Source organism: Megascapheus bottae, chromosome 31, assembly GCF_031878675.1.
Source record: "Megascapheus bottae isolate mThoBot1 chromosome 31, mThoBot2.hap1, whole genome shotgun sequence".
In the NCBI taxonomy this organism is placed as follows: domain Eukaryota; kingdom Metazoa; phylum Chordata; class Mammalia; order Rodentia; family Geomyidae; genus Megascapheus; species Megascapheus bottae.
The window spans coordinates 5,436,286-5,459,325 of NC_143539.1; the positions used below are offsets into that span (position 1 = coordinate 5,436,286).

Genomic DNA, 23,040 nt, shown 5'->3' on the forward strand with positions numbered 1-23,040 from the left:
GTGGTTCCTGCGGTAGAGCGCGCCAGCCTTGAGTGGAAAAAAAGCTTGGAGACAGCGCCCAGGGCCCTGAGTTCGAGCCCCAGGCCGGACACACACACACACACACACACACACACACACACACACACACACACACACACACACGAGCAAAAGAGGCCCCAGTGTACATAAAAACCTCAACGACTCCTCTTTATTTTGGCAAGAAAGAGAGCCCCTCCCCCGAGCCGCGCGCGGGGCGGAGGTCCCAGATCCGGTGGCGTTGGCGTCCCTGGAGCAGGGCGCTCGGGGTCTCGGGAGTCCTGGAGTCCTGGAGAATCACGGGCAGGGTCCTGGCGGTCATCACCGGCGTGGCGGAGTCCAGCGGGGTCAGAGGTCTCGGAGGGGGCCAGGGGGTCGGAGATCACGGAACAGCGGGAGCCCAGAATCCGGCGCCGTTCGGGGCAGGGGCTGAGGGAGGGGACGGGGAGAGCGGCTCCCGCGGGACCGTTTGGCACAGAGGACGTAAGGGGCGGGGGGGGGGCACAGCGCACCCCACCTGGGCGGGCGCGGGATGGGGCAGGTCGGCAGGGCCCTGGACGGTCCGTCCTTGGGGCCGGGACGGAGCTGGGGAAGCGGGGGAGGAATCCGGAGCCCAGCCGGGGCCCGGCCCGTAGGGCAGGGGCGGCGGGGAGGGCGGGGCCGGGGCGCTCAGACCGGGGGTGCGGGACCCCCGGCTGTGTGCATGCTGAAGTATTCGGTGAAGCCGCCGCTCGGCGGCGCCGCCGTCTGGGGAACCAGCGGCTGGTAGGGGGGCGTCGGCCCATCCCAGCCCGAGTCAGCCGCCTTGGGGAACCGAGCGGGAAGGGACGGGGAGGCCGCGCCCGGCTCGGCCATGGTCACCACCACGCGACCCCTCGGGGCCACCGCCGCCGCCGCTACCGCCGTCTCCTCCACCTGCTTCCCGGCCTGGGAGGGGGGTCAGGGTCAGAGACTGTCCGGGACCCTCGGGGGGGAGGGGCAGATGCGGCCCCGAAGGCCCGTCCCCCTCCCCCTCCTAGAGAGCCCCACCCCCCAGTGTGGACGCACTTGTCGTGAGGGTGGGGGGTGCCGCCTAGAGTGGACGCCCCTCCATCAGGGGGGTGGGTGGAGCCCAGAGTGGACGCCAATGTCAATCAGGGCAGTGGGTGGAGCCCAGAGTGGACGCCCCTCCATCAGGGGAGTGGGTGGAGCCCAGAGTGGGCGCCCCTCCATCAGGGGAGTGGGTGGAGCCCAGAGTGGACGCCAATGTCAATCAGGGGAGTGGGTGGAGCCCAGAGTGGGCGCCCCTGTCCATCAGGGGAGTGGGTGGCGCCCAGAATGGACGCCCCTTGTCACTCAACCAGGGAAGGGGTGGGTGGCGGGCCGCCTGGGCAGAGGAGCCAGGTACTCCGGGGGTGGCGTCGGCATGCGCCGGGCAAACTCGGGCGGCGGCGGGGGCTCGGGGGTAGGGCTCCGGAAGGCAGGCGGCGGGGGCACGGCGCGCGGCGTGGGCGGGGGCGTGCGCAGAAGGGCCAGGACCCAGCCGGGCAGGGTGGGCGCGGGCGCTGGGGGGTGGTCGCGGCGCGGGGTGGGGACGCGGGGGGTGCGGAAGGCAGGGGGTGGGCTCAGACGCCCGGGCGCCGGCAGGGAGGGCGGCGGAGGCGGCGGCGGCGGCGGCGGGGCCGGGACCGGGGTCAGGTACTCCAGGGGCGGCGCCAGCAGCTCCTCGGGCGCCGTGGCCGCGGGGCTTACGGAGGAGGCGGGCGGAGGGATGGAGAAGAGCTCCGTGAAGTTGGGCACCGAGTCACTGATGAACGTCACGTTCCCGTAGACGTGCTGGGGGAAGGCCTTGTCCGACGGCTGGCTTCCTCCGGGCCCGGGGATCCCGGCCGAGGCGATCTGCGACGTGCGCACGTGGTACGGGAAGTTCTTGTTGGCCGCCGACGGGCGGGTCATGATCTGAGGCCAAGGCCAGGGACAAGCTGGAAGAGCGTGGACTGGCGTCCGGGCTGACCCCTCTCCCCACGCATCTCATCCTCCTCCCATCCTCTGCTGCCATTCAGACAGGGTCTTTCCCCTCAGCACCCCTCGAATGACAGCCTCTGCCTGCTCCATTAGTAACCTGATAGGTTAAGACCCTTTGAGGGAAGTGGGGCTTTGAGCTGAAGAGCTCAGGGACAACACCCAGGCCCGAAGTTCAAGCCCCAAGACCCATAAAATGAAAAAAAAAAAAAAAAACTCTTGATTGTGGCTTAGATATAATCAAAAACTAGCTGGGGCACTGGTGGCTCATGCCTGTAATCCTGGCTACTCAGGAGTCTGAGCTCTGAGAATCTAGGTTCCAAGCCAGCCCAGGCAAAAGGTCAGTGAGATTCTTTTTATTTATTTATTTATTTATGGTGGGTCATGGGGCTTGAACTAGGCCTGGGCACTGTCCCTGAGCTCTTCAGCTCAAGACTACCACCCTACCCTTGAGCCAAGCCCCACTTCCCGTTTTCTAAAGGTTAACTGGAGATAAGAAGAGTCTCAGGTCCTTTTGTGCCCAAGCTGGCTTTGAACCTTGATCCTCAGATCTCAGCCTCCTGAGTAGCTAGGATTACAGGTGTGAGCCACCTCACCAGGCTAAGTCAATGAGATTCTTATCTCCAGTACACTACCAAAAAGTCAGAAGTAGAGCGGTGGCTCAAGTGGTAGAGCGGCAGCCTTGAGCAAGGCCCAGTGACAGTGCTGAGGCTTTGAGTTCAAGCCCTAGAGCTGGCACAAGAGACAGACAGAATGAAAAACTAAAAAGTTGAGTTTCTCTCAGTGACACTACCCTACCCACATTCAAACAATCACAATCATATGGGAAAGCACAAGATATTTTCATAAACAGCAGGTTAAGTTAAGAACTTAACCTGCTGGTAAATCACTAGTACCTTCTAGAACAATGCCTGGCATATTCAAGCCCTCAATCAATGGCTGAATGGGGGAGATAGCTCTGGTAGGTTATAAAGGCCTAGTCTAGGTATGACTGCACCCTCCACCCCAAGCCCAGCACAGCCAGCTTACAAGCTTGTGCTAAATGAATGAGCAAGAGCTGAACATAGGGACCCCTGGATACCAGAAGAGGAGATGTGCTGAGCTGCGGTGGGCATTTTTAGGAAAAAGCTGGCTGAAGGATAAAATAATAGCAAGTGCACTATGGGTGGCGCTCTAAGCTGGCATGGCACCTCTTAGCTCCATCACAAAGTGTGAGATCTGGGGCACATTACTACCAACAACCCAAGCCTCACTGGCCAAAAAAGGATTACAATGCCTTTTGGAAAGATGAGAGGGTAGAAATGAAAACCACTGGTGCAGAGCTTGGCATAAGGCAGGGTCTCAGCATTTCTCCTCTCTCTGCCCCTTTCTGACTTCCTGCAGTGGGACTGACTCGAGAAGGCAGGGGGTCTGCACGTAAATCAGGCTGTGAGTTACAGGATGGAAAACCTGGCCCCTTCTTTTGCGGGAGAGGGGGGGGAGCCAAGTACATCCCCTGTGTGGGCACACTGTGAGCTCTGGGAACAGAGTCCTCTAGCAGAACCTCCTCAGCTGGGTCAGGAGTTCCTGAGCAGATATTCAAGGAGATGAAGAACAGGGCATCAGGCATTCTCCACACTTGAGTTCCCCACCCCAACCTGGATGTCCATCCTTACCAGAAACACTCCATGGGCATACAAGTGAATCCCCAGCTGAATGCCGTTAACAATCTTCTCTCGGGCCCACTTGGGGATCCCAAAGTTGGCAATCAAGGCCATGACAGGAACTGCAAAGAACCTGCAGAAGAGATGTTGGGTGGACTGAGACTACGCCTCTCATGGCTCCACCCCCTCGTGGCTCCACCCCCTCTCATGGCTCCACCCCTTCCTCCCTACCCTGCACACAATAGGCTGCTGACAGCTCCCAATCTGATGGACAGCTAGTGTGACATGTGGAAGGTAGAGTTTGAAAGGTAGCAGGAATGTCATGGGCCTGGGAACTCTAGGAGCCAAGGAGTAATCAATCATCTGGGCACCAGTGGCTCATGCCTATAAACCTAGCTACTCAGAAGACTCAGATCTGAAGATTGAAGTTTGAAGCCAATGCAGGCACTCCTCTCCAATTAATTACCCAAAAAGCCAGAAGTGGAGCTGTGGCTGAAGCAGTATAACAGTAGCTTTGGTGGTGGGGGGGGGGGAGACAACTCAGGGACAGTGCTCAGATCCTGAATTCAAGTCCCAAGACTGGCACAAAAATAAATGATCTGGCTGCGCGCTGGTGGCTCACGCCTATAATCCTAGCTACTCAGGAGACTGAGATCTGAGGATCAGGGTTCAAAGCCAGCCCAGGCACAAAAAGTCAGTGAGACGTTTATCTCCAATTAATCGCCAGAAAAACCAGAAGTGGCACTGGGACTCAAGTGGTAGAGTGCTAACCCTGAGCTGAAGAGCTCAGGGACAATGCCCACATCCAGAATCCATTTATTTTTGTTCATGACTGACAAAAATAATCTGTAACTGAATGGATAACAAGGGTTTGTTGCATGCCAGTCTTCTTTCTAAGCAAGCTACACATATAAACTCAGCCTATGGCTCACACCTGTAATCCTAGCTACTTAGGAGTGTGAGATATACAAGGATGGAAGTTTAAAGCCAGTTCGGGACAAGAAAATCCATTCAGACTCTTAATTAATCATCAAACAAAAGGTCAAATGGCAGAGCACCACTCCTGAGCAAAAAAGTTAACAGAAAACTTCCAGGCCATGAGTTCAAGCCCCAGTACCAGTACCAGTATACACACACACACACACACACACACACACACACACACACACACACACACACATCTTCTGTACTGAGGGTTTGAGTTGGGGGAGTCAGAAATGGGTTGGGGGCCCGCCATGTCTCACCAGAGAGTGTAGGCAGCAAAGAAGGGCACATAAAAGGGCTGTTTCTCTGGGAAATGGCGTAGTGAGACCAGCACAGCATAGCAGAACCACACGTATGCTGCCACCTGCAGCCCGATGAGTCCATAGCCAGCTGGAGACTCATAGGTGTACAGTACCTGGCCTGGATCGAAGAACTGGACCCACAGAAAGAGGATTCATCATGGCCCCAGCCTCCTGCCCCACCCCCAGCCCTGGGTACACAGGGAGGAGAGGAACTGGGTGAGCCATACAAGCAGCAGGCAGGGTTCGATGATGGAAGTAGAGACACACAGAGGTAGAGAGAAAAGGGGAGAGAAAAGAGCCACACTTGCTACTGTGTGTTGGGCGGGCGCTGAAACACTTCTGTATGTAAGCTTTTCCATTACCATCAGTTCAACGAGGGAGGGCTTCCCATCAGCCCATTCCACAACAGGGTTAACTGAGGCTAAGGAAAGTAGCCATTTGGCCAGGCATGGTAGCTCACACCTGTAATCCTAGCTACTCAGGAGGCTGAGAACTGAGGATTACGATTCAAAGCCAGCCTGAGCACTAAAAAGTCCATGAGACTCTTATCTCCAATTAACAACTAGAAAAGTGGAAGTGGCACTGTGGCCCCAAGGGGAGGGTAGCAGCCTTGAGCTGAAGAGCTCAGGGACAATGCCCAGGCCCAGGGATAGGGCAGTAGCCTTGAGCTGAAGAGCTCAGGGATAGCACCCAGGCCCAGAGTTCAAGCCCCACGACCGACAAAAATAAGGGGAAAAAAATCATCCTCTGGGCCTGGACTGTGGCCTAATGAGAGAGTGCTTGCCTAGTAAGCCCAAAGCCCTTGTAACACATACACAGAAACGCTGGAACTGGAACTGGTGCTGTGGCTTAATTGGTAGAGTGCTAGACATAAGAAAGCTCAGAAGACGGTGTCCAAGCCCCAAGTTCAGCCTCCAGACTGGCACAAAAGAAAAAAAGGATCAGGGCTAGTGCCCAGGCCCTGAGTTCAAGCACCAGCTCCCACACCAAAAAAAAAAAAAAAGAAAAAAAGGCTTCCAAGGAGGGAGGAGGCCCTGGGGATGAGAAGGCCACCAGATCCTCTGGGTTTTTCAAAGGAAGAGACGGGTCCCAAGAGAGGAAGGCGCATCATTACCCTAGGACAGCCAGCTAGGAAGTGGAACCACATGGGACTCCTGAACTCTTCCACATGGAGTGGGAGGGTGACAGACCGGAGAGATAGAGGAGGAGGAGGAAGAGGAGGAAGAGGAGGAGGAGGAGGAAGAGGAGGAGGAGGAGGAGGAGAGTTACTGGGAGATGGCTAGTAGAGGAGGAAATGGGAGGGAGAAAGATGCTGGTGGGGAGGGCATCGGGCAGGGCCAGGAGTGGGGACTCACTTCTGCCTCGTAGATGAGCAGCACCACGTGGGTGAGGGTATATAAGGTCATGTACACGGACAGCTTCACGGAACCCGAGTGGCTGATGCGCCCCCTGGCGGCAGGCCGTGAGGGGAGATGGCAGGGTAGGGCTGTCAGGGAGGAAGGAGCAACCATACCCCCCCCAACACACACCCTCAACCCCTGCCCCCCTGCCCTGAACTCTAGCCCAGCCACCCCGCAAGCACCACCCCCCTTCCCGGGCACCGTGTCACCGTGAATCCCTTCCCCAGAAGGATGAGCATGAGCAGGAAGATGAGGAAGCTGGAGGAGAAGAGTAGCTTGGCTGAGAAGGGAGGAGAGGATGGCTCAGAAATGGGCTCAGAGAGGAGACACCAGGCCTGAGCCAAGGGCTCTGTCCTCCCTCCCCCGGGATGCCCACCACTCCATTCTCACCCAAGATCTTCACACTGGAATTGCCGATGCCATCAGTTGCATACTGGCCCCAGTAGATGCAGAAAAACAGGAGGCTAAGGACTGGAGGGGGGGGGAGGGGAGGCAGAGGGGAGAGGATAGAAACCAGCTTGGAGGCATTGCTGGCCTCTAGCACCGTGATGCGCCATGATCTGAGCCCTCTACCACCCCCATCAGGCTCCAGACCACCTATTCCCACAGATTGAGACTCTGGAATCCTTTGTTGCCAGCCCCTTCCTTTCTCAGCCCCAGGGCTCCGATCCCAGCCCTCCTCCCTCAGCCCTAGGGTTCCTGGCCACAGCCCTCCTCCCCCAGATGCAAAGTTCTACTTCCCAATCCTCCTCCTTCTGACGCAGTGGTCCAGGTCCCAGAACCCCTTCAGAACTCAAGAACTTCCCTCAGAGCTCAACAACTAGGCGACTTCAAACCTCACCCTCCACTCCTGCGGCAGCCATGAACATTTTATAGGTGGTATGAAGTAACTGTCGGCCTTTCAGCAAATCTAGGAAAGGAAAGACTGTTCAAAATCCAGGAAAAGGCTGTTCACAAGCACACAGGAGGACAGCCCCTTCTCCTCCCCAGCTTCCCCAGATCTCCCACCCACACTATCCCACCCCCTACTGCATGTACCCGACTCACATCCAAAATAACAGGATAGGAAGAAGATGAGGATGAAGATGAGAAGGAAGGTCACATCTGTCTCCAGGATCCCTAGGATGTGGTGGAAGGAGGAAAGGGTTTCTTTGAGTTCTTTGGTCCCTGTGCAGGTGCCTGCGAAGGCTCCCATAGAGATTCTGGTTTTCGCTGGTTATTGGTGGCTCTCGCCTGCCATCCTAGCTACTCAGGAGGCAGAGATCTGAGGACTGAGGCTCAAAGCCAGACCAGCAAGAAAGTTCTTGAGACTCTAATTGCCAACTAACCACCAAATATGCTGCAAGTGGGGCTGTGGCTCAAGTGGTAGAGCACTAGCCTGGAGCAAAAAAAAAAGGGGAGGGGCGGAAGGGTAGCCTACTGGTAGAGTGCTTGCCTAGCATGCATGAAGCCCTAGATTCAATTCCCTGGTACCACATACACAGAAAAAGCCAGAAATGGCACTGTAGCTCAAGTGGAAGAGCACTATCCTTGAGAAAGTCCAAGGAGAGTGCCCAGGCCCTGAGTTCAAGCCCCAGGACTGGCAAAAAAAAAAAAAGCTCAGGGACAGAGCCCAGGCTCAGAGTTCAAGCCCAGGATCAGTACACACACACACACACACACACACACACACACACACACACACACACACACACACACACACCAAGCCTGAAGATCTTGGTACAAAGCCAAACCCAGTAGGAAAGTTCATGAGACTCATTTCTAATGAACCACCAAAAAACCAGTAGGCCAGAAGTTTGGCCTAGTGGTAGAGTGCTTGCCTAGAATGCATGAAGACCCTGGTTTGATTCCTTGGTACCACATATGTAGTAAAAGCCAGAAGTGAGGTTGTGGCTCAAGTGGTAGAGCTCTAGTCTTGAGAAAACCCAAGGACAGTGCTCAGGCCCTGGGTTTAAGCCAGAACTGGTGTGGGGGGGAAACAGAAGTAGTTCCAGGGATAGAGTGTTAGCCTTGATGAAAAAAAAGCCCAGGGATAGCTCTGGAACCTGCATGAAACATAAATTAAGCAAGGAAAGAAAGAAAAGAGGCAGGCGTGGTGGCTCTGTAATCCTAGCTACTCAGGAGGCTGAGATCTGAAGATCATGGTTCAAAGCCAGTCCAGGCACTAAAAGTCTATGAGACTCTTATCTCTAGCCACTAAACCAGAAGTGGCGCTGTAGCTCCAGGGGAAGGGTGGTAGCCTTGAGCTGAAATGCTCAGAGACAGCACCCAGACCCAGTTCAAGCCCCAAGACCAACAGAAGGAAAGAAGAAGGAGGAGAAGGAGGAGAAGAAGGAGGAGGAGGAGGAGGAGGAGGAGGAGGAGGAGGAGGAGGAGGAGGAGGAGGAGGAGGAGGTATCCTGGTTCCTGTTTCTCCAGGGAATGGGCTCACCAAATTCATCTGCTGAGAAGTGCTTGGTCCAGAAGGACTTTCCATTAGTGAGGACCATCTCATACTCCAGCTGCAGCCCATCTCCCTGTGGACAATGGGGGAGGCTGTAGGAGACACCTGCACAGGTAGGGAGTCAGCAGAATGGCAAAGAGGAGAAGGCCCAGGTGACAAGCCCTCGCTCTTACCCCGCACTTGCTGAGCGCGATGTACCACCACCTTTCACGCACGGAGCGGAAGCTGCGGCCACTGGAGCAGCTCAGGTAGCGGGTTCCCTCGTCTGACACCACCTGGGGAGGTGCCAGGAGGCTGAAGTGTGTCCTCAGTGTCCCCCAGGACTCTGGAACCTTCTCCACCTGCTCACCCCACCCCACCCCCTTGGCCTCCCCACCTGACAGCCTGACCAGGCATACTGGGTGGTGAGGTTGATGACCTGGTTGTTCTCAGGTCTGATCACGGACTCCTTGGCCATGCAGTCCTGGGGAAGGCAGGGTCAGGGTCAGTCTCTGGCCAGCCACCATCTTCCGCCCCTCCCCTTCCTGTGTCCCTCACCTTGTCCTTTGCCTTGTACACAGCTGGCCACTGGGACGGGTCATCGAAATAGAGGAGGATGTTCTGACAGCACTTGGCCTGCAGACCCAGAAATGTGGGTGTGTGTGGGAGGGGAGTTGGGGATGCAGGGATCTGGGGGAGCCCTCACGTTGGGGTGGAATAAGCTAAGGAAGTTTTCATCCTCCACTTAGGGGTTTGGGGAGAGACTCACCTCCGGGTAACGGAAGCGAAAGTCCAACCGGCCATAATCCGAGAGGAAACAAAATCTCGTCAGGAACACCCAGTCCTGGGAAAGGGCCCGGGTCAGAGCCCCTTCTGAGTTCTTCTGGAACTCTCCTCAACTCCATAGGCCACCTTCCCCCCCCCCTTTTCTTCCCCACCCTCGGATTCACCAGGCTTCGCAGATTCCACAAGGAGTCCAATACCAAAATACCACGAGTCACCTCCAGCACCGTTTCCAGAGTCCCTGCCACGCCGGGTCCCTCCCCCCCTTCCCCTGCCCAGGTGCAGCCCCCGGCCACCTCGTCGCAGCGCCCCCTCCCCGCGCGCACACCCCGGCTCTCCACGCACACCCGGGCCCCGCAGTGGCACATGCGGTGCTGGGGACCCGGGCTTGGCCGGGTTTGGGGTGCTGTCCCTTTCAGCACCACCTCCTCGCGGCCCGCGCCCTCCCCGCCCAGCGCTGAGCTCAAAGACCCCCGCCCCCCAGTCCGGCCTCCACCGCGCGAGCCGGCAGCCCGGACTCGGAGCCCCCTCGGCGCACCCCGGGTCCGCCCGGGGGCGGGGCGGCGCCCCGCATCGCCCGTCCCCGGCCCGGCGCGGGCTCGGGGGGTACCCGGCGGCCTCACCTCCTTGGAGCTGAGGTTGCCCCGCACGTACTTGGCCCGGGCGCGGGGCGGCAGCGGCAGCAGCAGGAGCAGCAGCGGCGGCAGCAGGCGGCGCAGGGCGGGAGCGCGCGGCTCCATTCCGCCCGCTCCGGCGGCCGCTCGCTCGGCTCCGGCGGCCGCTGGGATCCGGCTCCCGCTCCGGCCCCGCGACCGCGGCGACTGCCAGCGCCGGCGCGCGCCCCCGATTAAAGGGGCCGCGGGCTCCGGGCCCCGCCCCCGCCCCGCCCCCCGCGCGCGGCCTGGCAGGTGGGGGGACGTCCGGGCGGGGCCCAGCTGGGGTCACTCCGCCCGGTTCCGCAGCCCCGCGTGTGATCGCGGATCACTCTTGGATTAGCTCTCCTCGTCCACGGAAGCCACCTCCAGCTGAGACCCAGGTTCCATGCCACAGGAGCAGAGGGGCGCAGAGGGCAAGCCACGGGTTCTAGGGCACAGTCTGCAGGAAGTAGCAAAGACCTCCAGCCACAGCCACCATTCCTGGCTGTCTGCCCCGTCCCGTCACTTCTTAGGCTGTGAACCTACGGCTGTGAGACAGGAGCTGTGGGATGGACTGATCTGCTTGCTTGCTTGCTCGTTTTTATTTATTTGTTTATTTGTTTGTCCCTGTCTTCGGCCTTGACTTCAGGGCATGGGTACGTATGCCTGAGTTTTTTTGCTGTTTTGTTTTGTTTTGGGTCTCTCCTGGGGCCTAGGTGCTGTCTCTGAGCAACCTTCCTCAAAGCTAGTACTCTCTCACCGTGCCACTTCCAGTTTTTTTTGTTTGGTTTGGTTTGGTTTGGTTTTGTGGGTCCTGGGGCTTGAACTCGACCTAGGCGCCGTCCCTGAACTCTTCACCTCAAGGCTACCACCCTACCTTTGAGCCAAGCCCCACTTCTCATTTTCTAGAGGTTAAGAGTCTCAGGTACTGGGGCCAGGAGTTTGGCCTAGTGGTTGAGTGCTTACCTAGCATGCATGAAGACCCAGGTTTGATTCCTCAGTACCACACACATAGAGAAAAAAAAAAGCCAGAAGGGGGGCTGAGGTTCAAGTGGTAGAGCTCTAGCCTTGAGAAAGTCCAAGGACAGTGCTCAGGCCCTGAGCTCAAGCCCAGGACTGGCAAAAAAAAAAAAAAAAAAAAAAAGTCTCTCAGGTCCTTTTGTGCCGGGGCTGGCTTTTTGAACCTTGATCCTCAGATCTCAGCTTCCTGAGTAGCTAGGATTACAGATGTGAGCCACCACATGCAGCTTGCCATTTCCACTTTTGTGGCAGTTAATTGGAGATGAATCTCACAGCTTATTCCTGTCCTGACTAACCAATCATAACCCTCAGATCTTAGCCTCCTGAGTAGCTAGGACAAGATGTGAGCCTCACCCCCCCCACCCCCCGCCATGCCATGCTCTCTTACTGTTCTTGCTCTGCAAATGGAGCCATGCTTCCAGCCCCCTCAATTTTTTTTTTTTTTTTTTTTTTTTTGCCAGTCCTGGGCTTGGGCTCAGGGCCTGAGCACTGTCCCTGGATTTTCTCAAGTCTAGGGCTCTACCACTTTTTTTTTTTTTTCTATGTATGTAGTACCGAGGAATCGAATCCGGGTCTTCCTGCATGCTAGGCAAGCGTTCTACCACTAGGCCAAATTCCCGGCCCCTCCCCCAAACTGATTTTTAACAGTGGGCAATTGGTTTAAATTTTTTTTTTTTGCCAGTCCTGGGCCTTGAATTCAGGGCCTGAGCACTGTCCTTGGGCTTTCTCAAGGCTAGAGCTCTTCCACTTGAGCCTTAGCACTATTTCTGGCTTTTTCTATGTATATGTGGTACCGAGGAATCGAACCCGGGTCTTCGTGCATGCTAGGGAAGCACTCTACCACTAAGCCAAACTCCTGGCCTGAGGTTTAAATATTTTATATCATAAATGAAAGAAAAAAACTTGTGTCCAATTCAGCCCTGATCTGCCTACCATTCCTACTGAGATCCTCCTGTACATACACTGTTCCCTGTGCCCATCAGACCAAGAGCCTTTCCAGGGCAGGCCCCGATGTGACTCACTCTATGTCTCAGCATGGCCTAGGGATATGGGTCAAATGAAAATGATGCCACATAGTCTATTTGCCCTCCACCAGGCCTCTGTGCACGCTGTTCTCATTGCCTTACATGTTCTTCCCTGCCTCCTAGCAAACTGAAAAACACAGGGTCTTTCCCAAAGAATCCTCAATCATATCTTGGGTTCCCTAGCCCCTGCACCAGGTACAAGCCCTGGAGCTTGGACAGTATGTGGCCACTACTGGACTGGGAGTCTCTCTCAGTCTGTGGCCCATCATCACCCTAGATCGGAGATGGATATCCAGTTAGCCACAGCAAGTATATGTATTGGACTAATTGAAGACCAAGTTTTTCCATCCTGAAGTGATAACACCTTTCCTTCCACCGTGGCCGCAAAACTCAGAGCTAAGGAAAGCTGCTGTTGGGTCAGCAATTCATTGCAAATCAAGAGAACCATGATGGCTGGAGTTCAAGTGATGGAGATCTTGCCCAGTAAGTGCAAAGCTCTGATTTCAAAACCCCAGTACTGGTTTATTTTCGAAAATTTGGGAGCCAGACGCCAGTAGCTCAAGCCTGTAATCCTAGCTACTCAGGGGGCCAAGAGAGATCTGAGATCTGAGGGATGTTGGAACACAAAGAGGCCCAGTGACAGTGCCCAGGCCCTGAGTTCAAGCCTCATGACCCACAAAAAATTTTAGGGGTTGGAGGCATGGCTCAGGTGGTAGAGCACTGGCCAATGAATGGAAGTGTCAGATACCAAGTTTGAGTTCTGGTTTCAGAACAAAAAGAAAAGAAAACTGAAGAAGTTACTTTTATTGAGGTGACTGAGACTGTGGGATAGCTACTGCTCAGTCCCCTCAGTACAATCTCATGGGTGGAAAGGACCAGGCTTCTGGACTATTCTGGGATACCACCCAGGAGAGGCTCGGCAGTGGGGCAGGGGGGCTGGGGCTCCAGTCCAGAGCAGATGATTGAGGAAACAAGGGTGATCGTTGAGGTAGGGGCTGAGGTGGTCTGATATCCCAGGATCGGGGAGGGGGTGGAGTGGCAACAAGCCAGATGCTCTTCAGCAGATCAAAAGCTGTTGGGGGGCCCCAAGTTGCCCCAGAGGGTGAAGGCAGTGAGGGCAAAGGGGGTGGCCAGGGACCTGCAGGTGGTACCAGCCCCACCCTATTTGCCGGGGGAGTGCTGGGGACATGGGACATGGTAAAGGTGAGCTCTTTTTTGCCCTGGTGTTTCCTCTGCCTCTCCGCCCTGGGGGCCTGCTCAGAGCTGTTGATCCAGGAAGGTGTTGTCCTTCTTCTTTCTGGTTCCCCAGGCTTGGTCCCTGCCACAGAGGACAGAAGCATGAGAAACAGCAGGGCTAGAGCAGAGAAGGGAAAAGGAGATGGGGGGGTGGGGAGGGCACGAGCAGGAAGAAGACAGATGAGTTCACCTGGCAGAGGGGTCTGGCAGCCTCGAAGCACCAGGGCAAGGTCAGGAACACAGCCATGGCAGGCCTGTAAGGTTCCCAGGATGGCATCCCTAGCCTCCTGGAGCAAGTTCCTCTTGGGAAAGGCCTGTGGCAGAATCAGCTGACACTGCAGCTCTCTCAGCAGTTCCCCCAAGTCAGGGAGTTTGGGGGAATTAGGTGAGCTTGTGCCCAAATCTCCAGGCACCTGGCTCTCCTTGTCTTTTGATTGCAAAGCTGATTCTTGGACATTTGGGCCTGAACTGGGGGAGGGCTTGGTGGGGAGCAGGGGACTGCCTGATTCCAGGGTACCAGCGTTTAGCAGCCTGGCCACATCCAGAGATTTCACTTCGTGATTGAAAAGACCTCGATGCTCTCGGCTCAGCCTGCCTTGGGTTATGACTACAAATTTGGAAGCCGTGGCACCCATTGGCTTCTTGGGGACCATTGTTAGATCTCGACTGGACAGGGAAAGATCCTGACGAGTCAGTGACCTCTGGCTGCCCACCAGGGCTTTGTTCCTCTCCCGCCTGGTTTTTCGACGGCGGATACGGCCATGTTTCTCAGATTGCTGAAAAGGAGCTGGTCCTCGGGGGTCCATGGTGTCCTGGAAAATAAAGATAAGAGTAGTCATCAGGTATGGATGAGCCAGGGTGAGCAGCAAAATGACCAGAGATGGTTGGGATGAGCTGAGAATATTATTTAGACACAAGTGGAGGGGGAGGAAATGGAGAGCAATTGACAAAGGCTAGGTCAAGGAAGTCTTGGAGGAGGTCGAGGTAGTGATGGCTCATAGGAATAGATGGTTAGGGAATGGAGAGGAGATAACAGATTGGGAAAACAGTTTAAAAAGATAGATCCTAAGGTCGGAGCGATCTGAGGCATGAGAATAGGATCTGGGACAGAGGAGCACTCCAGAGGTGGAGAAGGTCCAGAATGATGCAGACAAGTGGGCAGCAGTGATGGTCTAGGAAAGCAAGAGAGAGGGAGAACCTGAGAGAAATAAAATAAAAGTCAGCTATGGGAGGACAGAAAAGGTGACAAGAAGGTGATGAGCGTTATCAGGGGGGTGCAGGACTGGTCCTGAGAGGAGGCCCTGGAGCAGGAGGCATGGGGGGGGCAGTTGCCCTAGGGCAAGGGACAGAATGCTAGGGGTGCGGTGGGCCACAGTTGGCGGGGGCAGGGGGAGGGGCACTTCACTGTCGTCTGTCCCAACGAACCCCACCCCACCCCACTCACTCCACGTGGCCGTGGAGAGCAATGGCTTCTTTTCTGTGAAGAGACCTGTGGCCTGGAAGCTGCCCGCCCGCGCTCCTCAGGACCTCAAGCTCGTGTCTGGGCCTCCAGACGCGTCGCAGGTCTTCCCATCGTCGCACAGACGAACGCAAACACGTGTGCACCTGAGCCCGGGCGCGCGGCCCCGCGCACGCACGCACGCACGCACGCACGCACACGCACGCACGTGCTCCTTGCCTCAGAGTTTTAGCCCTCAAGACGCCCTGAAACAGGAAGTCCCGTTATAAGCCCCGCCTCTCCCAGTGTTATGTGACACCTCCAGTTCACCAATTGGCTGGCTTCCCTGGGCCCGCCCCTTCCTGAATGCTGATTGGCTTAGACAGTTACTGGTGGACTGTCTGCGGGTCAAGCAGGAAGGTGCGAGGAAAAGGTCCATGCTCTCTCTTCCCAACACGCAGGTCTCCTAGCAGGGATGATGCCTGGAGGGTAAAGAGCTGGGCTTAGAGCTGGAGCACTTAGGTTCAAATAGCCGTACTGGTACTTTGCAGTCAGCTCTGTGTTTGTAACTCTCCAGAGGCTTGGGGTTGTTGTTTGTTTGTTTGCAGTGGGGCTTGAACTCAGGATTTCTGCACTCCTCCCTCTGGACACTCATGCTCTACCCCTTGAGCCCACATCTCTACTTCCCGAGCCTCAGTTCTCTATTCGTAAAATGGAATGATTCCAGTTAGATACAAATAACTTGAAATAGTGCCTGATGAATGAATGAATGAATGAATGAATGAATGAGGCATTTTTTTTTAAACTGTTGGTGGTAGATATGGAGTGGAAAATACATTCTTCACTGTACTTCAGAAACTCTCCCTCACCTCTCCATGTTATCTGCTTATCCTTGTCCATTGCATATTTTATATTTTGGTCTTTGAAGACTTGTTGGTCTTGAAGACATGCTGGAAGTTGTGATCCTCTTGCCTGAGCCTTTGGCGTGTTGTTGGCAGGTGCCACAACGCCCAGTCTGCTCAAACTTTCTTAATTTTTTTTTTTTTGGTGTGTTTTCTTTTTTGGTCCTGGAGAGTAAACCCAGAATATTGCCCTTGCTAGGCAAGCATTTTGCCAATGAGCTACATCCCAACCCTCAAACAATTTTTTTTTTCTCATCCTGGGTTGTCCCCGAGCTTCTTTGTGCTTAAAGCTAGCACTCTACTATTTGAGCCACAGTGCACCACTTCCAGCTCTTTCTGAGTAGTTTATTGGAAATAAGAGTCTCACCCATTTCCTTCCTATGCTAGCTTTGAACTGTGATCCTCAAATCTTTAGTGTCCTGAGTAGCTAGTATTAGAGGTGTGAGCTATTGATTGGTTTCTGGCTTCAAACTTTCTTTTAATTTATTAGCATGTATTAGTTGTACAAGAGATGTTTCACGGTGATATTTCCACATATGCACATGATGTGTTCCCATCAAACACACCCTTTCCATCTCTCTTTTGATCCTTTAAAATTTTTTCAACAGATTTCATTGTTTATTTTCATATGTGCATATGAAATAATTTGACCAGATTCACCTTCATTCTCCCTGTCCGTTGCTCTTCATACTGCTACCCATCACCTAAAACCATTCAGATTTTTTTTTTTTTTTTTGCCAATCGTGGTGCATGAACTCAGGGCCTGAGCACTGTCCTTGGGCTTTCTCAAGGCTAGAGCTCTACCATTTGAGCTTCACCACTTCTGGCTTTTTCTGTGTATATGGTAACAATCATGCTAGGCAAGCACTCGACCACTAGATCAAACTTCTGGCCCCTGTTATTCCACTATGCCAAATTCCCAGCCAAAACACTCAGATTTTAAAAGTAAAGTTATAGCAAGGTAATCTCCTGACCTAATAAATACTACTGGAACAGTGTCACTTTTTTCTTTTAGGGGGGTTGGCCGTGGGGCTTGAACTCTGGCCCTGGGCGCTGTCCCTGAGCTCTTCAGCTCGAGGCTACAGCTCTACCATGTTATTTGCTCAAGGCTACCATTCTACCGCGTTGAGCCACAGTACCACTTCTGGTTTTCTGGTGGCTATTTGGAAGTAAGAGTCTCAGGGACGCTCCTGCTCAGGCTGGCTTTGAGTCTTTCATGCTCAGATCTCAGTCCCTTGAGTAGCTAGGATTACAGGCATGAGCCACTGGTGCCCGGCTCAGTGTCACTTTTCTTTTTTTTCTCTTTTGGTGGTACTGAGATATGAACACCGGGCTTTACCCACTTGCTAGGATGGCACTCTAGTGCTGAATCCTACTTCCCATTTTGTGCTGGGTACTTCTAGAATAGGATCTTCCTTCCTGCACGTGCCTGAGGTACAATCTTCCCACTTTAGGCTCCATTTCTTTTTCGTTTTTTTTTTTTTTTTTTTGCCAGTCCTGGGCTTGAGCTCAGGGCCTGAGCACTGTCCTTGGACTTTCTCAAGGCTAGAGCTCTACCACTTGAGCCTCAGCACCACTTCCAGCTCTTTTTATGTATGTGGTACCAAGGAATTGAACCTGGGTTCATTCATGCATGCTAGGCAAGCACTCTACCACTAGGCCAAACTCCTGGCCCTTTAGGCTCCATTTCTTACTGGGATAATGAAATGTGTGCCACTTCCCACAGCTTCCACCCACTGAGCTAAAAATCTCAAGAACTGAGACTCTTATCTCCAGTGAACCACCAGAAAACCGGAAGTGGCACTGTGGCTCCACTGGCAGAGTGCTAGCCTTGAAAGGAAGAGCTCAGGGATAGCGCCCAGGCCCAGAGTTCAAGTCCTATGACCAAAAAACAAAAAAAGAAAGAAATCTCAAGGACTTTCTGCCTAAGCTGGCCTGAGATCACAAGCCTCCCAACCTCCCAGCTATGAGCTGAGCTGAGTCTTTCCAACTTTTCCGTCTGGGCTGGTCTCCCAAGAGTGTTTCCCCAAACCTCTCATGTCAGCAGGTAGGATTACAGGTGTGAACCTCCAGCACTAGATCTGTGTGTCTTTTCTTTCTGCTTGCCCAATCTCTATTATCTTTCAAACTGTAAGAGGTTACTTCTAGAAAATCTCTAGTCCTCAGAGAATTCCTTCTCACCCACAGGTCCCCGGAACCTCCCTCAATCACAACTTTGATCATGCAGACTCCTGTATCTGGATCTGCCTTCCAACACATGAGTAAGACTAGGAGCTGACCCATTCATGTAATATTAATTCAGCAAGTACTGTACTTGTTCAGTAGACACGATGTGCCAGGCTTGGGTCCGGGGAAGTGAACTGATATAGAACATAACACAATAAGTAAGACTTGCTTTTATGTCTCTCAGTATGTCTACCCAGAAGGAAGAGATAGAGATTACAAGAGAATTACCAGGATGTTTAGGAGAAACTTCCACTTGGGTCCCAGAGAAAATGGTGATCAGAGAGGCAGTTGCAGTCTGAAGTTCATTTGGAACAGGAAGCTGGAAAGACATAACCTTACATGACCGTGGCTATGACTGTGTATTTGAGAGTCCAGACACACCCAGTTGAAGTTATCGGCAGACCTCTGTGTTGAGAGAAGAACAGAGGCCACAGATCTGCAAGATGATCTGCAGGAAGGGTGCCAGGCTGGACGTGGGCCATTGCAGACATCTCCGATTTCCTTTCTTCTGTGCTTTCTATGTTCCACTTAGATCCTGTGGTGTCTTGTTGCTGTCGTTGTTGTTTGTTTTGAGGCTTGAACTCAGAGCTCTCCTGCTAAAGACTAGTGCTCTACCACTTTAAGCCACAGTGCCACTTCCAATTTTCTGGTGGTTAATTGAGGATGAGTCTCACAGACTTTCCTGCCCAGGCTGGCTTTGAACCTCCAGCCTCAGATCTCAGCCTCCTGAGTAGCTAGGATTATAGTGTGAGCCACTGGCAGAGCTCAATTCCTGTGGTGTCTTAAATGCAAAGATGTGTTTGGATATTATGCCATTGAAAACAAACCACAGAGCAGGGTGCTGGTGGCTCACGAGGCTGAGATCTGAGGATTGAGACTGGAAGCCAGCTAGGGGCAGAAAAGTCCCTGAAATTCTTATTTCCAATTAACCAGCAAAAAGCCCAAAATGGGCCGGGAGTTTTGGCCTAGTCGTAGAGTGCTTGCCTAGCTTGTACAAAGACCGGGGTTCGATTCCTCTGCACCACCTACGTAGAAAAGCTGGAAGTGATGCAGTAGCTCAAGTGGTAGTGGGCTAGCCTTGAGGAAAAGCCCAGAGACAGTGCTCAGGCCCTGAATTAAAGCCCCAGGACTAGCAAAAACAAAAACAGCTAGACATGAGGCGTCAGCTCTCGTGGTAGAGTGCCAGCCTGGAGGAAAGAAAAAAAAAAAAGTTCAGGCACAGCCCCCAGGCCCAGAGATCACCTCCCATACCAACGAAATGAATCATCCATGCATTAATTCATAATGGGTGCTCTTTGCTGGGGAAGCCCAGGGTCTGGGGAGATTCCCTCGAGTCTTGGCACTGCCTTAGAATTCAGTGTTTCATCCTGTTTGCCATCTTTCCGTCCCTGTGCCCCACATTGGTAGGAAATGGAAGCGTCCTCTTCCGAGCAGGTGCGGACCGGGCGCCACCACTACCGCCGCCCCCCACATCCACGAATGGACTCGTCCACTCGCACTTCCACGTGAGTGGGGCACACCCCTCCACACACAGGAGGTGGTCCCTTCCGCCGTGCTCCCGCGCCAGCTAGCCGTCGGGTTTGCTTGCCGGCCTCCTTGCTGGCTTTTCGCAAACGAAGAGCGCTAAGACTGTCTCCTACCTAGTTTCGGGTTTTTCACATACCCCGTCCCTCCCCATGACGCCAGTGATGGTTTCTCCCTGCTCCCCCCCCTCGCCGTGAGGTCCAATGGTCTCGCCCGCCCCGCCCCCAGGGCCCCGGGGCGCTGGTGCGGAGCCGGGCGAGTCCACTGGGCGGCCGCCGCGGGGGGAGGAGGGCGTGCGTTCCCGAGTTCCCCGCCTTCCCCAGCCGAGGCTCCCTCCCCGGGAGAGCTGGCAGCGCCCCGCCGGGCCCGGCCCCAGTCCTCCCTCCGCGGGGGTGCGCGCGTCCCGGTCGTCCATTGTTGCCCGGTGGGGGCCGGGAGTGGGCGTGGCGGAGTCACCTCCTCCCGGGAGCACACCGGGGTCCACCCCACTCGTTCGACTGGAACCCCAGCATGAGCGGAGAGGAGAATCCGGCCAGCAAGCCCACGCCGGTGCCGGACGTGCAGGGCGACGGGCGCTGGATGTCCCTGGTGAGCGAACGACCCCCGGGACGGATCGCGGTACCCGGCGACTCCCGTGCGGGGAGCCGGGTGGGGCGGGGCCTGGGCTGGTGCACTCCCTTGACACCCCCACCCTCCGTGCCCTCCCGCAGCACCATCGGTTCGTGGCCGACAGCAAAGACAAGGAACCTGAAGTCGTCTTCATCGGGGACTCCTTGGTGCAGCTCATGCATCAGTGCGAGGTGAGGCCCGTCCCTTCTCTCCTGCTCCTCCTAGGCCTGGTGCCCTCCCCGACACATCCGGCCTAGAATCCAGGCCAGGCAGGGTAAGAGGGTGAGGAATATAAAGCGGCATAAGCCAGGTCTGAAGAATCTGGTGTGTGTGTGTTGGTTTTGTGCCATTACTGCGGTTGGAACCCAGGGCCTGGGCACTGTTGCTCAGATTTTTGCTTTTTTTTTTTTTCTCTTTCTCTCTCAAGGCTACCATTTGTCACAGCTTTACTTCTGGCTTTGTGTGTGTGTGTCTGTGTGCCTTTATTGGAGATGAGAGGCCCATGGACTTTCTTCTTCCCAAGGCTGGCTTTGAACTTCAATCCTTGGCCAGTCTGAGCCACTTGGCACTGGAGAATCTCTTCCAAGTGGGCCATCAGCTGAGAAAGTGTGTGCTTTGTGTTTGTCAGGCAGGGTTTGTGTGTACCAAGTCATAAAATGGGGTTTTTCTTGCAAGATTGCCTAAGGTGAGGTTCTTTGTTTGTTTTAGTAGAGCCATCAGGTTTCTGGGAGGCTTTGCTTGAACGTTAATGGTTATCTAGGAAGTGGGGGGGATGGGGTGAGGGTCATCATAACGTCTTTTTCCACAAAGTACGTTCAGTAAGTTCTCCTGTAGTGGTGTTTGCTTACCAGCCGGACAGTGGGTGATAAGTTGGTGCTGAGGGTGCACCTGTGCCACACCATTTCACCCCCACAGATCTGGCGAGAACTCTTCTCTCCTCTGCATGCACTTAACTTTGGCATTGGTGGTGACAGCACCCAGCATGTGCTGTGGCGGCTGGAGAATGGGGAACTGGAGCACATTCGGCCCAAGGTGAGCAGGAGAAGTTTGGTTGTTTTGTTTTGGTGGCGGGGGGGTAAAGCACTTTTAATCCTCAAAAGCACCTTTAGCCTTCCTCACTAATGTTGCTTTGTGCTCCATTTTCCACAGATCGTGGTAGTCTGGGTGGGTACCAACAACCACGGGCACACAGCCGAACAAGTGACGGGGGGTATCAAGGCCATTGTGCAACTGGTGAACCAGCGGCAACCCCAGGCTCGGGTCGTGGTGCTGGTGAGAGGGCCTGGGAGGGAGGGTGAAAGCTTCCATGCATCCCACAGCTGACAGGGTTCTAGGCCAGCCTGATCAGAATGAGTGAGGTGCTATCTAAAACACAGAAACCAAAAGGACTGTGCCTCCCAGGCCTTCAGTTCAGCCCCCAGTACTGAAGGGAAGAAGGAATGAACAGATGAACTCAGTACCTCCAATCTGAGACTGGCATTCTTACTTGAGCCACACTTCCACTTTCCACCTTGTGCTGTGTGATAGGAGACAGGAGAGCCTCACAGACTTCTGCCCATGCTGGCTTCAAACCTCAGTCCTCAGGTCTCAGCCTCCTGAATACCGGAGAGCACAGGCATGAGTCACTAGCACCTGGTAGATGTCAATGTGTTTTCTGACCGCTGCCTGGGAAGAGGCTGGCACCCGTCAGGCTTTTGTTGAGCGGGAGTTGGTATGATAGCAGCAGCTGTCTCGCCCTCCCCCCTTTACCCATCTCCAGAATGGGCAGCGAGGGAGTTCAGGGTGGGAAGCAGCCAGTTTGACAGAGAAAAATGTAGAGCCAGGTGTTGATAGGATGTCCTAAGATTGCTGTTCTTCCTCAGGGCCTGCTTCCAAGGGGCCAGCACCCCAACCCCCTCCGAGAGAAAAACCGCCAGGTCAATGAGCTGGTCCGAGCTGCGCTGGCTGGCCACCCACGGGCCCATTTTCTGGATGCTGACCCTGGCTTTGTACACTCTGATGGCACCATAAGCCACCATGACATGTATGATTACCTGCATCTCAGTCGCCTGGGCTACACACCGGTCTGCAGGGCCCTGCACTCCCTGCTTCTGCGCCTGTTGGCCCAAGATCAGGGCCAGGGTGTCCCTCTGTCTGAACCCACTGCCTAGACTCACTGCCTCTTCACATTAAAACTCCACCTTCCTTAGTCTGTTTGCTGCTTCATGACTGAGCCTTCCTGGGTATGACCAATAGATCCACTTGGCTTTTTCTGTCTTAAGGCTTGAACCCAGGGCCTGGGTGGTGTCCCTGAGCGTCTTTATAGCGCAAAGTTAATGCTCTCCCACTTTGAGCCACAGCACCACTTCTGAATTTTTCTGAGTAATTTATTGGAGGTAAGAGTCTTATGGACTTTCCTAACTGGATTCGAACCTAGGTCCTTAGATCTCAGCCTCCCGAGTAGCTAGGATTACAGGCGTGAGCCACCAGCATCTGGCTTTTCCGGGGGTGAGTGTGATGGACTTTCCTACCATAGCTTTGAACCTTGATCCTCAGATCTCAGCCTACTGAGTAGCAATGACTATGGACATTGGTAGAAAACAAAACAAAAAGGTGTGGCATATGCCATTCCTGGGGCTTGACCTCTGGGCCTCGGGACTTTCCCTGAGTTTTCCTCTACCACTTTGAGCCATAGCTCTACTTCTTTTTTTTTGGGGGGGGGGGGGTAATTACAGGTAAGTCTTATGGATTTGCCTGCCTGGGCTGACCTGGAACAGTGATCCTCAGGTCTTTCTGAGCCACAAGAGTCTGGTGTGAACCTGAGACAGGCATCACTCATCTATCAAAATACTGTGATTTTTTTTTTTAGTAGGTCATAGGGCTTGAACTCAGC

At 54.5% G+C, this 23,040-nt stretch overlaps 3 protein-coding genes across 5 annotated transcripts; 1 reads left to right on the plus strand and 2 right to left on the minus strand.

Annotated features, from left to right (window-relative positions):
- Positions 1-299: 299 nt before the first annotated feature.
- Positions 300-10,353, minus strand: Tmem145 (transmembrane protein 145). 2 transcript variants are annotated; one of them, XM_090322849.1, is made up of 15 exons: positions 10,177-10,352; positions 9,540-9,614; positions 9,329-9,406; positions 9,168-9,254; positions 8,965-9,066; positions 8,780-8,864; positions 7,396-7,467; positions 7,190-7,258; positions 6,739-6,819; positions 6,550-6,628; positions 6,304-6,397; positions 4,907-5,079; positions 3,675-3,795; positions 1,750-1,956; positions 300-447 (listed from the first exon to the last, which is right to left on the minus strand). In XM_090322849.1, the coding sequence occupies exons 1-15, from the start codon at positions 10,291-10,293 to the stop codon at positions 367-369; spliced, it is 1,521 nt and encodes a 506-aa protein (XP_090178975.1). In that variant the 5' UTR covers positions 10,294-10,352; the 3' UTR covers positions 300-366. The 2 variants fall into 2 exon arrangements, with proteins under 2 accessions (XP_090178975.1, XP_090178974.1); XM_090322848.1 differs by having other exon boundaries at positions 356-945; positions 10,177-10,353.
- A 2,435-nt stretch (positions 10,354-12,788) lies between these two features.
- On the minus strand, positions 12,789-18,296 carry Prr19 (proline rich 19). Of its 2 annotated transcripts, none has more exons than XM_090322865.1 (3): positions 18,264-18,296; positions 13,660-14,281; positions 12,789-13,551 (listed from the first exon to the last, which is right to left on the minus strand). In XM_090322865.1, exons 2-3 carry the CDS (start codon positions 14,273-14,275, stop codon positions 13,082-13,084), a joined length of 1,086 nt encoding a protein of 361 aa, XP_090178991.1. In that variant the 5' UTR covers positions 14,276-14,281; positions 18,264-18,296; the 3' UTR covers positions 12,789-13,081. The 2 variants fall into 2 exon arrangements, with proteins under 2 accessions (XP_090178991.1, XP_090178990.1); XM_090322864.1 differs by lacking the exon at positions 18,264-18,296 and adding an exon at positions 14,914-14,944 and having other exon boundaries at positions 12,790-13,551.
- A 1,545-nt stretch (positions 18,297-19,841) lies between these two features.
- Positions 19,842-22,347, plus strand: Pafah1b3 (platelet activating factor acetylhydrolase 1b catalytic subunit 3). The gene is made up of 5 exons (XM_090322878.1): positions 19,842-20,147; positions 20,270-20,359; positions 21,084-21,200; positions 21,318-21,440; positions 22,031-22,347. Exons 1-5 carry the CDS (start codon positions 20,070-20,072, stop codon positions 22,316-22,318), a joined length of 696 nt encoding a protein of 231 aa, XP_090179004.1. The 5' UTR covers positions 19,842-20,069; the 3' UTR covers positions 22,319-22,347.
- The last annotated feature ends 693 nt before the right edge of the window (positions 22,348-23,040 follow it).